Here is an 11,786-nt window from a genome sequence, read left to right on the forward strand (position 1 = left end):
CTGAATAGACAACTAAACAAAATAAATATGTAATGTATTTACTAGAGCTTCTGACAAGATGTTAGTTGCTGCAGTTTATTTAAAAAAATATTTAATTAATTTAAATGATTTATTTTTTTTTATTCGGTTTGATATTACGATGATACAGCATCTCTCACAAATGTCTCCATGATTGCAAGGTACGCTCCCTGTGCAAGCAGGGACGGCAGCAAAGTTCCTTGATTATTACGCCGGAATGAGAGTATAGTTCCTAGCCATATCGGCCTAGAAAATAGCAACTTTTCATTTTCCGATGGTCTTACACGATGTAACTACAGAAGAGTCAAGTTAGGAAAAATATCGAAACTCTTTGGTCATTTTTGAGCGAGATGCTAACGGTCTAATCAGATTCAATGAACTATGCTAAGCTATGCTAAAAGTGGTACAGCCAGACCCGGAGATCAGCTGAATGGATTCGAAAACAGTAAAAATCAACTGTTTAACTCTAGGGGAGTTGGAAAATTAGCCTATTTTCAAAAAAAGTGGAGTGTTCCTTTAAAGGTCCTCTAAGCGATGTCACGCGTTTTTAGGCCAAAACATTTTTTGTCACATACAGCAAACATCAACTCACTATCCGCTAGCTGCCTGTCCCCTGAACACACTGTAAAAAAACGCGGTCTCTGTAGTCGCCACAAGCTCCAAAAACGGCAACAAAAACAAACTGGTGCAGCCTGGACCACGAATCATAATAAACATGCTCCAGCCAATAACCGACAAGAATGATTTTAAATGCGTGTTCATGACTGTTTCAGGAAGCACGGATGGGAGGGGAGGAGGAGGAGGAGGAGGGAGGGTCTAGCTAGCCTTTGTTTTGTTTGACAACACTTCGAACGTCAACAGGAAGTTACTCCACCCAGGATTGCTTAGAGAACCTTTAATAAATGATTCAATGACAAATACGAGAAGTCACTTGTCGCCACCTAATGGCATAACGATGTAACTGATCAATCTTTATTTATGTTCAAAAGACATCATTGTTAATATCTAAACTATAAACTTTTATCCAAGTACTTCTGTGATAATTTGAATTATTGTAAGAAAGAAATAATGATACTGTGTGGATGAAAAGACTGTTTGTGAAGCCGTTTTATACCGAGAGGCCTACATGACAGCTGCTCTCTCTGAATTAGAAATGTATGTTTCGATGTGATCGTATAGCTTATTACTTGTCAAATATTTAATAGACACAGCTATTAAAGCTATTAAAGCAAATATTTAATAGACACAGCTATTAAAGCCCCCCCATCCCATCGTTCGACAGAGTTTACATTAAATCCGGGTAGACATTAAATCTGGGTGATGGTAATTTCACCGTAAACGCAGTTTTATCCACATCAAATTTTAAGTTATCACATCTATTCAAGTAACGGTTTCCGTACATATTTTCGCCAAAATGTCGGTTCATCCCAGTTAATTTACCTGAAGTAGTTTGCTCTGATTGGTTCCGTGCACTCGACGCTACGAGTTGAGCGCCTCACAGAAGCCCCGCCCACAGAGTGACACTGACCACTCACGAAGCCAGCATTGGAATGCATTATAGAACGTGACGTCACAATTGCACTCTGGTCTATTAAAGCACACTTTTCACATTCTTGATTAGTTTGCTGAATGTTTTCTACTGGCATTTATTGCAGCGTAGTTAGCATTTCTTGCAGCGTATTTAGCATTTGAAAATGGGTTCACTCATTTCTTGTGTTAAATGTGTAGATGGTTCTGACAGTTTACACAACTGTACACCAAAGAAGAAAGGCTGGAGAAAAGAGAAAGGCAAGAGGAAGGGAAAAAACAATAAGACCAGCTCAAATCAAGGTGAGAAAGAGGACCAGACGTACTATTTATTAAGTTTTCTGGGGGAAAACTTCAAAGTTCGTTTTTTTTTTAAGTTTTCTTAACGACTGTGAACTAAAAACTTTACTACAGAATCCAGAAACATAATATAATTGACTTATAATGGAGAGTAAATGCATTTAGACAGATATTAAAATGTATTACCTAAGATTTTTATTGAAGTTTGTAAGCTGCCTTTACAAGTCCTAACAAGGTGAAATTGCTCAAGAATAATAATTATGCCGTGTGACATTTGCCAAGTATTCAAAATTCACTGGCTGAAAATGAAGATGTTGTTAGCTGTGATAATCAGATTGCAAATTAATGAATTTGAGCATGTATGGTTAGCTAAAAGGGTTACCAAGCAACATATGGGTGGTCCAATTAATATTCACACACACAACTGAATGAAAATGTAGGGGTCTTGGGGCATGTTTTGAAAAGTTTAACTATTTTTAATTTGACACTTAAACAGAGAACAGAGCGTTCCTGCATGTGCACACTGACCGTCAATTCAATTCACATTCAATTCAATTCATGTTTGTATAGCGCTTTTACGATATATATATATATATATATATATATATATATATATATATATATATATCTCTTTTCAACGCAACTTTACAGAAAATGCATGTGTCTACATTACAATTTATTGTGATTTGTCATCAGTGGTGACTACTGTGTAATGGATTTCAGAAATGTACATATGCAAATCACACAGATAGCTAACAATGTATTCATAGACAGCGTTGGGGGTAACGCATTATAAGTAACTTGAGTTACGTAATCAGATTCTTTTTCAAGTAACTGTTAAAGTAACATTACTTTTTAAATTTACAACAAAATATCTAAGTTACTTTTTCACATTTATTGACTGACAGCTCTCCAGTCCCCATGTTGATAGGAATAAAGTGCAGAAGTGTTGTGTGCGCTGTGTGAACAAGATGGTTATTGTAGTTCTAGACTAAATGTGAACATGCATTTACTCATCTCACTTGCAAGAAAACATTCAGTATTCCTCTAAATGAATAAAAACAGTGAAATGCAATCTAAGAATTACGCAAACAAGTAATAATTAACTGTATTAAATTACGCAAATATACTTTATGTATTTAATATCACTTTATTAAGCAATGTTTTTGCTGCTGACTCTCAGTGATCTAATTCAACAATACTAATAAGCAAAAATTACTTCATATTAGATTTAGAAATAAGAGTGTTGAACTTTTTCTGTATCCTATTCTTCTTTAATCCAGTTTGGCATTACAGCTGAAAGGTTCACCTTCAGCCTAAGACTTATTCATTTCACTTTTGGTGAGAAAGGGCTTTAACATTTGCAAAAAATAGATTTTTTTGTTGTTGTTATTAAAAAACAAACAAGCAAGCCCAGCCCAGCCCAGCCCAGGTGCGAAAAAGTAAAGCAAAAGTAATGTAACGCATTACTTTTCATACAAAGTAACTAACGCAATTAGTTCCTTTTTTAGGGAGTAATGCAATATTGTAATGCATTACTTTTAAAAGTAACTTTCCCCAACGCTGAGCATAGATGCATGTTGAGAAACTGAGAAAGAGTAATGCACAAATTTGACGTGTAAATGCCCCAAAAACTCGCTTCATAATTTACAGCAAGCTTAGTTGCAGTAATATGTGTATCCAGTAATATATATGGTTATGAAATCTTTTATTAATAGTATTTCATTAAAAATATCTTTTGGTTGATATCATTTTCCTCTTCAGATCAGACTTCTCATCATGCCACCAGTGAACCTGAAGTCCTCCCCATTGCAGAGGAACCTGGTTGTGCTGAAGTCAACGATGAGTGGAGTGATGAGGTTTTCCAGGATCTAGTCGGAGATTTGTCCGATTGGAGTACTGACGTCCTCAACGCTTTGAGCTGTGTCTTCTCAGCCTTTCATGACAATACCATCCAAACTTCAGTCTGTGTTGCGACTGACTTGAGTGTTGACATCCCCCGAGCTACAGTCAGTGACTATAGAGCCAATGTCCCTCGAGTTCCAGTCCGTGTAGTGGCTGACTGGACTGTGGACGTCCCCCGCGTCCCAGTCTGTGCCATTTCAGACTGTAGAGTCGATGTCCCACAAGGTCCAGTCAGTACCACATCAGCTCCAGGCTTTGATGTGGCTGACTGTTGTGTGGACGTCCCTCAAGCTACAGTCTGTGCGATATCAGACTGTCGAGAGGGCGTTCCTCAAGCTACAGTCTGTGCGATATCAGACTGTCGAGAGGGCGTTCCTCAAGCTACAGTCTGTGCGATATCAGACTGTAGAGAGGGCGTTCCTCAAGCTACAGTCTGTGCGATATCAGACTGTAGAGAGGACGTTCCTCAAGCTACAGTCTGTGCGATATCAGACTGTCGAGAGGGCGTTCCTCAAGCTACAGTCTGTGCGATATCAGACTGTAGAGAGGGCGTTCCTCAAGCTACAGTCTGTGCGATATCAGACTGTAGAGAGGGCGTTCCTCAAGCTACAGTCTGTGCGATATCAGACTGTAGAGAGGACGTTCCTCAAGCTACAGTCTGTGCGATATCAGACTGTCGAGAGGGCGTTCCTCAAGCTACAGTCTGTGCGATATCAGACTGTCGAGAGGGCGTTCCTCAAGCTACAGTCTGTGCGATATCAGACTGTAGAGAGGGCGTTCCTCAAGCTACAGTCTGTGCGATATCAGACTGTAGAGAGGACGTTCCTCAAGCTACAGTCTGTGCGATATCAGACTGTCGAGAGGGCGTTCCTCAAGCTACAGTCTGTGCGATATCAGACTGTAGAGGTGATGTTCCCCATGCGTCAGTCGGACCGACAGAGGACACTGTATCACCTAAGTTAAATCAACTGGAGGATTATGAGATTATTGGTATGTTAACTGTCATGACTCCAACATAACACAACACAGACAAACTTTTAATATAATATCTGTCTTTACTCATGTCAACTCCTCCTATTTTTCTCTTAATAGACATCAATTCATGCAGCTATGAAGTTGTCAGGAAGCTCGGTGAAGGAGGATTCGGATGTGTTTATGCAGGGATTCGCTTGACAGATGGCCTTAAGGTACTTATTTTATTTGCAATATCTTTTTGATGAACTATTTTTGCCCTGTTTACACTTGTCTTATGTTCACTACTTGACCTCTCAGATCTGTTTAAATTATTAGACATGCTGGACATGCTTAGAATTTACAATCCATTTTTTTTTTGTTCATCAGGTGGCGCTGAAATTCGCTGACAGTGTGGCTATAGAATGGATGGACATTGTACGTACTCTGTTTCTCTCAGTCAGTTTGTCAATAGATAAACTGCTGTTGTCAGTAGTTTAGGACTGCATCCTTTCTCCATATAAGATCATAAGAATTGTCTTTCTTTTAGGAGGGTTATCCTGAACTCGTTCCACAGGAGATTGGTCTGCTAATTCTGGCCAATAATGGCCCCAAGGTTCCCCAAATCATCCAGCTCTTGGACTGGGCGGAGGAGCCTGAACAATACGTTATGGTTCTTGAGCGGCCTCCACACTGTGAGAACTTGATTGAATTTCTAGACCGTCACAAAGGCACCATCACAGAGAACGTAGCATCAGTTATCATAAAGCAGGTAACACTGGCAGCTCAGACATGCTGCCAACGGGGTGTGCTGCACCGCGACATAAAATTAGAAAACCTTCTAATTAACCCCGACAGCCTGGACGTCAAACTAATTGACTTTGGGTGTGGCAAAATCCTGACTGATGCAGGATACACGTCCTTTGCTGGTATGTATATCCCTCAAATCCATAAGGTAGGTCTCAAGATTTGGTGATGAATTGGGGGCTGTTAACAGGACTAATCTCTTTCTTCCAGGAACAAAAGAGTACTGCCCCCCAGAATATGAGATAAACGGAGAGTATCACGGGGAACCAGCGACAGTTTGGTCCCTCGGGATACTCATGTTTGCTCTGCTGTGCGGGAAGTTTCCGAAGTCAGAAGACTTGGATGAGCTCGATGAAAACACCTGGACCAAAGATGGCTTGTCACAAGGTGAGATCTTCATTTTAAGAACACTTGTAATTCTAATTCATACAAAATAGAACAAAAGTATTAAAAAATAGTTGTGTGGGTAATGCAGTAATATTTCGATCTTTCAGCTTAGACTCTTAATCATAGAGAGCGGGTGTGAAGTTTAAGGTAATAATAGGACTTCTCTTATCTTTCTTCACAGAATGCTGTGAATTACTTTGCTCTCTCCTGCAAAGAAGCCCAGAGAAGCGGCTTGAATTGGACAACATCTGTCTCCATAACTGGTTTCAGTACTTTAATTATCAGCCTGATGTTAAGGAGATTATTGGTAAGTTTACGGTCACAACTCCAACATAACAAGACAAACACTCGTTTGATACAATATCTGCCTTTACTCAGGCAAAGCAGTTTTCATGTCAACTCATCTTGTTTTCCTTTTAACAGACATCAATTCATGCAGCTATGAAATTGGAGGGAAGCTCGGTGAAGGAGGCTTTGGAAGCGTTTATGCAGGGATTCGCTTGACAGATGGCCTTGAGGTATCACTTATTTTACTTACAATATTTGTTTATCAAAGTGTTCTTGCCCTGTCTTATACTCGAATCACTCTCTTCGTTTCAAGCTTTCTTAGTGTATCTTATGTTCACTACTTTACCTCTCAGATCTGTTTAAATTGTTAGACATGCTGGACATGCTTAGAATTTAAATTAATGAAACTGATCATGTTTGTTCACGGTTAATGACTGAAATAATACGAACTCTGCACACTTAATAATTGTAAATAATTCTAACACAAATCCATTTTTTGTTTTGTTCATCAGGTGGCGCTGAAATTCGCTGACAGTGTGGCTATAGAATGGATGGACATTGTACGTACTCTGTTTCTCTCAGTCAATTTTTCAGTAGACAAACTGCTGTTGTCAGTGGTTTAGGACTGCATCCTTTCTCCATATAAGATCATAAGAATTGTCTTTCTTTTAGGAGGGTTATCCTGAACTCGTTCCACAGGAGATCGGTCTGCTAATTCTGGCCAATAATGGCCCCAAGGTTCCCCAAATCATCCAGCTCTTGGACTGGGCGGAGGAGCCTGAACAATACGTTATGGTTCTTGAGCGGCCTCCACACTGTGAGAACTTGATTGAATTTCTAGACCGTCACAAAGGCACCATCACAGAGGACGTAGCATCAGTTATCATAAAGCAGGCAACACTGGCAGCTCAGACATGCTGCCAACGGGGTGTGCTGCACCGCGACATAAAATTAGAAAACCTTCTAATTAACCCCGACAGCCTGGACGTCAAACTAATTGACTTTGGGTGTGGCGAAATCCTGACTGATGCAGGATACACATCCTTTGCTGGTATGTATATCCCTCAAATCCATAAGGTAGGTCTCAAGATTTGGTGATGAATTGGGGGCCGTTAACAGGATTTAATCTCTTTCTTCCAGGAACAAAAGTGTACTGCCCCCCAGAATATGAGATAAACGGAGAGTATCACGGGGAACCAGCGACAGTTTGGTCCCTCGGGATACTCATGTTTGCTCTGCTGTGCGGGAAGTTTCCGAAGTCAGAAGACTTGGATGAGCTCGATGAAAACACCTGGACCAAAGATGGCTTGTCACAAGGTGAGATCTTCATTTTAAGAACACTTGTAATTCTAATTCATACAAAACAGAACAAAGTAATAATCTCTCCTGTCTTTCTGCACAGAATGCTGTGAACTACTTTGCTCTCTCCTGCAAACTGACCCAAAGCAGCGGATTGAATTGAAAAATGTCAGTGCTCACAACTGGTTTAAGTACTTTATTTATTAGCAAGCAAAAATCAGCACCCAAGGACCGGACGGGCCGCTCCAGCGCCAGAACTCCCTGTCTCCACATACCAGTGTGCAACCTGCATTGATGTACAAGTTCTATCCAGACAGTCACAACCTACAGATGCCCGAGAACAACCTCTGGAACAAAGATACCTTATCCCAAGGTAAGATCTTCATTTCCACAAAGATTACATGTAATCATGTATCATACAAAAGTGAACAAAGTACCAAAAGATAATGCAGTAATTAGATGGTCAAAGAGAGCAGGTATGAAGTTTAAGGTGCCTCTCCCATCTGTCTCCACAGAATACTGCCATTTCATTGGCTTCTGTCCCCATACACCAGTGCACACCCTGCATTGATGTACGGGTACTATCCAAGCAGACACAACCTGTATATGCCCAAGAAGACCCTTTGGAACAAAGATAGCTTGTCACAAGGTGAAACTTTTATAACAGCAATCAAGTTTCTTTGTAATTCTCATTCTTTATTGAGCCAAGTGGCTCAATTAACATGCCACAATTTGACTCTCCATTAAAGAGAGCAGATGTAAAGTTTAAATTAATAATCAGACATCTGCTTCATCTTCCTGCACAGAATGCTGAGATTTCATCTTCCTTTGAAAAGGTGACCCAAAGCAGTGGCTTCAGCTGGACAAGACCATTCCCTGTAACTGAAAGTGATGTGTAGCCAAAGTATGGTGTCCTATACTCTTAATTTGTGTGCTGCATTTCACCAATCCAAGTGCACACACAGAGCGGTGAGTACTGAACACACACACACACACACACCCGGAGCAGTGACCTTCGGGTTACAAGTCCAACTCTCTAACCATTAGGCCACAACTGCCCCAACTGGTTTAAGGTACGACATTTTGAAGACTTTGATTCAGATTGAAGTTCAAGTTGTCTAGTCAAATCTGTAGGACTGTAATTGTGTTGTATTTAGAAAGTAAACTTGCTTTTTGTTTTTGTTTCAGGTCACAGATGTGGAGAATACCTAATGGAAATCATGGAGGCCTGTCCAGAGGGTCCTGTCGCAGCTGCCCGTTCCTTGCATCCCCGAACCCCCAATCTACCCCACCCCCCCAACCACCACCAAAAAAATAAAAATACAAAAATAAAAATTAAGATAAAATAAACAATAAGCAAGCTATAAAATGACAATTTCCATAACAACAGCATCATTTGTATTTAAAAAAATATATATAAATAAATAAATAAATAAAAAGAATAGTTTGGCCCTTTAAGGCCCTGATACACTCACAGCAAAGTTCTTTTTCGTTCTTCAAATAGGGGGTAAAAAAATTAAAAATACAAACATCATGACATTTAGATTAATATAAATATGTACTGCATGCTTTTCTCTCAATTACAAAAATGATAGTGTGAAAACATTAGTTAACAAAGCATCTGATCATAGCGACGAGGATATGTTTGGACCAGTTCTTCATTTCAGCACATTCATGTCACATTTATTTATTTAGCACGTTATACAAAACATGCTATATAAAGTAAGCCGCTTTACAGTTTTAAACACAAAAAAAGTGTCAATGTCGCTTTTGATTAGAAGTACAACTTCAATTTCTACTACAAAGCAGCTCTTTAGTGTGTTCATGTTTTAATGTGCCTCTGACCTCGACGGACTGAACAGAAGAAATGAACCAGAGATTTCCACATCAAAGAAGGCAGAGCCAATAGTTCGAAGGTGTTTACCAGCTAGTGTGAATCTTTCCTATTTTGAATTCCCAAACAAACTTCGTTACGGCACGATTTTGTTCTAAATGACCTCATTCGCTTTTTCAAGAAAAGTTTAACTTGAATTTTTTTTTTTTTTTTTTTTAACAAATATAATGAATTATCAATCATCAAGTTTTTTGGAAGTTGACATTTTACAAACTGAACTAACTTTGCCACGTCACATAAAGGACAAATTATCTGATTTTAAAAGACTACTTGACAAACATCGATGAGGATTATAAAGCTGGGATATAATATGTAATTTCCTGTTTTTGTTACGTACTCTTCTTGAATTTCAATGGACTGAAATGCTACTTCATGTGATTAGGAGAATATTTATTTATTTTAATGTTAGATTGGAAGAGTTTGTGAAAAGAATAGTTGTAATAAAATATTAACAGAAATTGTATTCAAGCATGTAGAGACATGACAACCATAAAACAAAAAATACTTACCTGCCTCACACATCATACAAAAAGAAACGAAATAATTAAAACGTTTTAAAAAGCAAAGAATATTAATAAAAACCAAAACGCTGCAGATTCCTTTACCCACCACAGACCTCCCACGTAAATGTTTTAGTGCAAAATTGTAAAATTCAACCACGATAAGTAGGTGCATTTCACAATTTTAATGTACATCTCATCAGGTGGTTCTTTGCCTCCACATCGTGCATTAAAATCGTGCAATGCACACCTAGCCATGGATTATCCAGCTTACCATGGTAACTTGCCAATACTGACAAGTTAAAGCTTTGGTGATGTTAGTAGGGTCACACGGTATACCCGTACTGGGGTAGTATCGCGATACTAAAGCTTCAAAATACTGCTGATGCCACTGTTCGCTTCAAGACTGAATCCGTGTTTTTGAACAATTCAACGAGTCAATGATTCAATGAGCCATTCATAAAAACAGTCAACTGCTTCGTCCCTGAATGAATCAGCCGTTTTGAATGAATCGTTTGAATGAATGATTCAGTGACGGCGGTTTTAATTTTCCATTTAAAAGTAGGCCTATTATTTATTTTTTTTTCCCACCAACATTTCATATTTCTACATTGAGAAATTAATATTTAAAATGTTAATCTCATTTATGCAATTTTGTTCACATTGACTTTATTTGGTACAATAGTTATTCTCATTAACAAATTATTCAGAGGAGAATCTAGTCTAGTAGTTTTCAGTTACATCCACGTCTTTATGAAAAAATTCTGTCTATTTTGTAAATTGCAATTATGAATTACCACAATACTGCAATGTCTCATGATACTACTTGGTATCTAGATTCTTCAGCTGGTATAGTATCATAAAATGCGTTTATGGTGTCGCGACAACCTTAGATGTTAGCAGCGAAAAATTTGACTGGAAGGGTTCATAAAAATAACTTACTTTTGTCAGCTACAACTCATAAAGCCCAAAGTATACTTCACTTTTTGTGTGTGCGTGAGGATCAGCGTAGTGCCTGTGATGTGAATTTCATCATCAAAATTGTATACGCGTCAGATTTTTGTAACCACGCGTACTCTGTACGTGCACGTCACACATGCGCATTTAATTTTTTTTGCAGTAATTAGTTTATCCACATGGTGGCAACCGTGCCCTGGGGTCGTCGATTCACAAGGTATTCAAAGTAAAACCTGCATAAACAAACAGACCGGAACACATGCAAGCTACAGTGACAATGGAGGCCTACATAGATGAGATTGTCTGAAGAGGTTAGAAAGTACCCTTATTTGTACAACATGAAAGCATGAAAGAATACAAAGATGTTTACATGGCATGTCACTCGTGGCGAGAGATTACTCAAAACTGCACATGCATCGAACGCCTGAGTATGTGCACAAGTGAAATGAAGTATACTTTGTAAGGTTGTGTGTTCGGCTGTGCATGTATGCATAAAAAAAACGAAGTATACCCAGAGCTTCAGAACCTAGCACTCGGTACACTTTAAATCAGACACAGAGGTAAAATAGTGCGGTAAGATTTTATTTGACTGAATTACAAAGACAGAAAGAGAGAGATGTACGATTGTGCACTTGAATTACGTCAGTGCAGCATCTCAACTAACTAAAGATGAAGCTGTTAGTGTAAGAATTAGGCTACTTCAAAAACAGCGATGTTACCACCTCGCTGCTGAGAAATATGATGTAGTTGCTTAGTAGCAAAGTCGCGGGGAAGCATTGATAATCTGTGCTCATATCTGTCCGCGCACATACCGCGGCGCGCAGTGTTCCCGTGTGTGTGTGTTTCAATGAAAGCAGCGTATTAATACAGAGCGGTGATAAAACTGACCTACCAGTGCATTACATGGTTTGAACACACCTTGCAACCAATCGGATTCGAGTGTTCAGACAGCC

The 11,786-nt window shown here is 39.0% G+C and overlaps 1 protein-coding gene across 2 annotated transcripts; it reads left to right on the forward strand.

Annotated features, from left to right (window-relative positions):
* Positions 1 to 1,607: 1,607 nt before the first annotated feature.
* On the forward strand, positions 1,608 to 10,742 carry LOC125267761. 2 transcript variants are annotated; one of them, XM_048189690.1, is made up of 15 exons: positions 1,608 to 1,848; positions 3,610 to 4,740; positions 4,843 to 4,937; positions 5,092 to 5,139; positions 5,252 to 5,630; positions 5,719 to 5,895; positions 6,077 to 6,202; positions 6,319 to 6,413; positions 6,696 to 6,743; positions 6,856 to 7,234; positions 7,324 to 7,500; positions 7,586 to 7,855; positions 7,998 to 8,131; positions 8,289 to 8,451; positions 8,671 to 10,742. In XM_048189690.1, the coding sequence occupies exons 1-12, from the start codon at positions 1,713 to 1,715 to the stop codon at positions 7,687 to 7,689; spliced, it is 2,895 nt and encodes a 964-aa protein (XP_048045647.1). In that variant the 5' UTR covers positions 1,608 to 1,712; the 3' UTR covers positions 7,690 to 7,855; positions 7,998 to 8,131; positions 8,289 to 8,451; positions 8,671 to 10,742. The 2 variants fall into 2 exon arrangements, with proteins under 2 accessions (XP_048045647.1, XP_048045646.1); XM_048189689.1 differs by having other exon boundaries at positions 8,289 to 10,742.
* Positions 10,743 to 11,786: the final 1,044 nt, after the last annotated feature.

Source organism: Megalobrama amblycephala, linkage group LG4 (genome assembly GCF_018812025.1).
Source record: "Megalobrama amblycephala isolate DHTTF-2021 linkage group LG4, ASM1881202v1, whole genome shotgun sequence".
In the NCBI taxonomy this organism is placed as follows: domain Eukaryota; kingdom Metazoa; phylum Chordata; class Actinopteri; order Cypriniformes; family Xenocyprididae; genus Megalobrama; species Megalobrama amblycephala.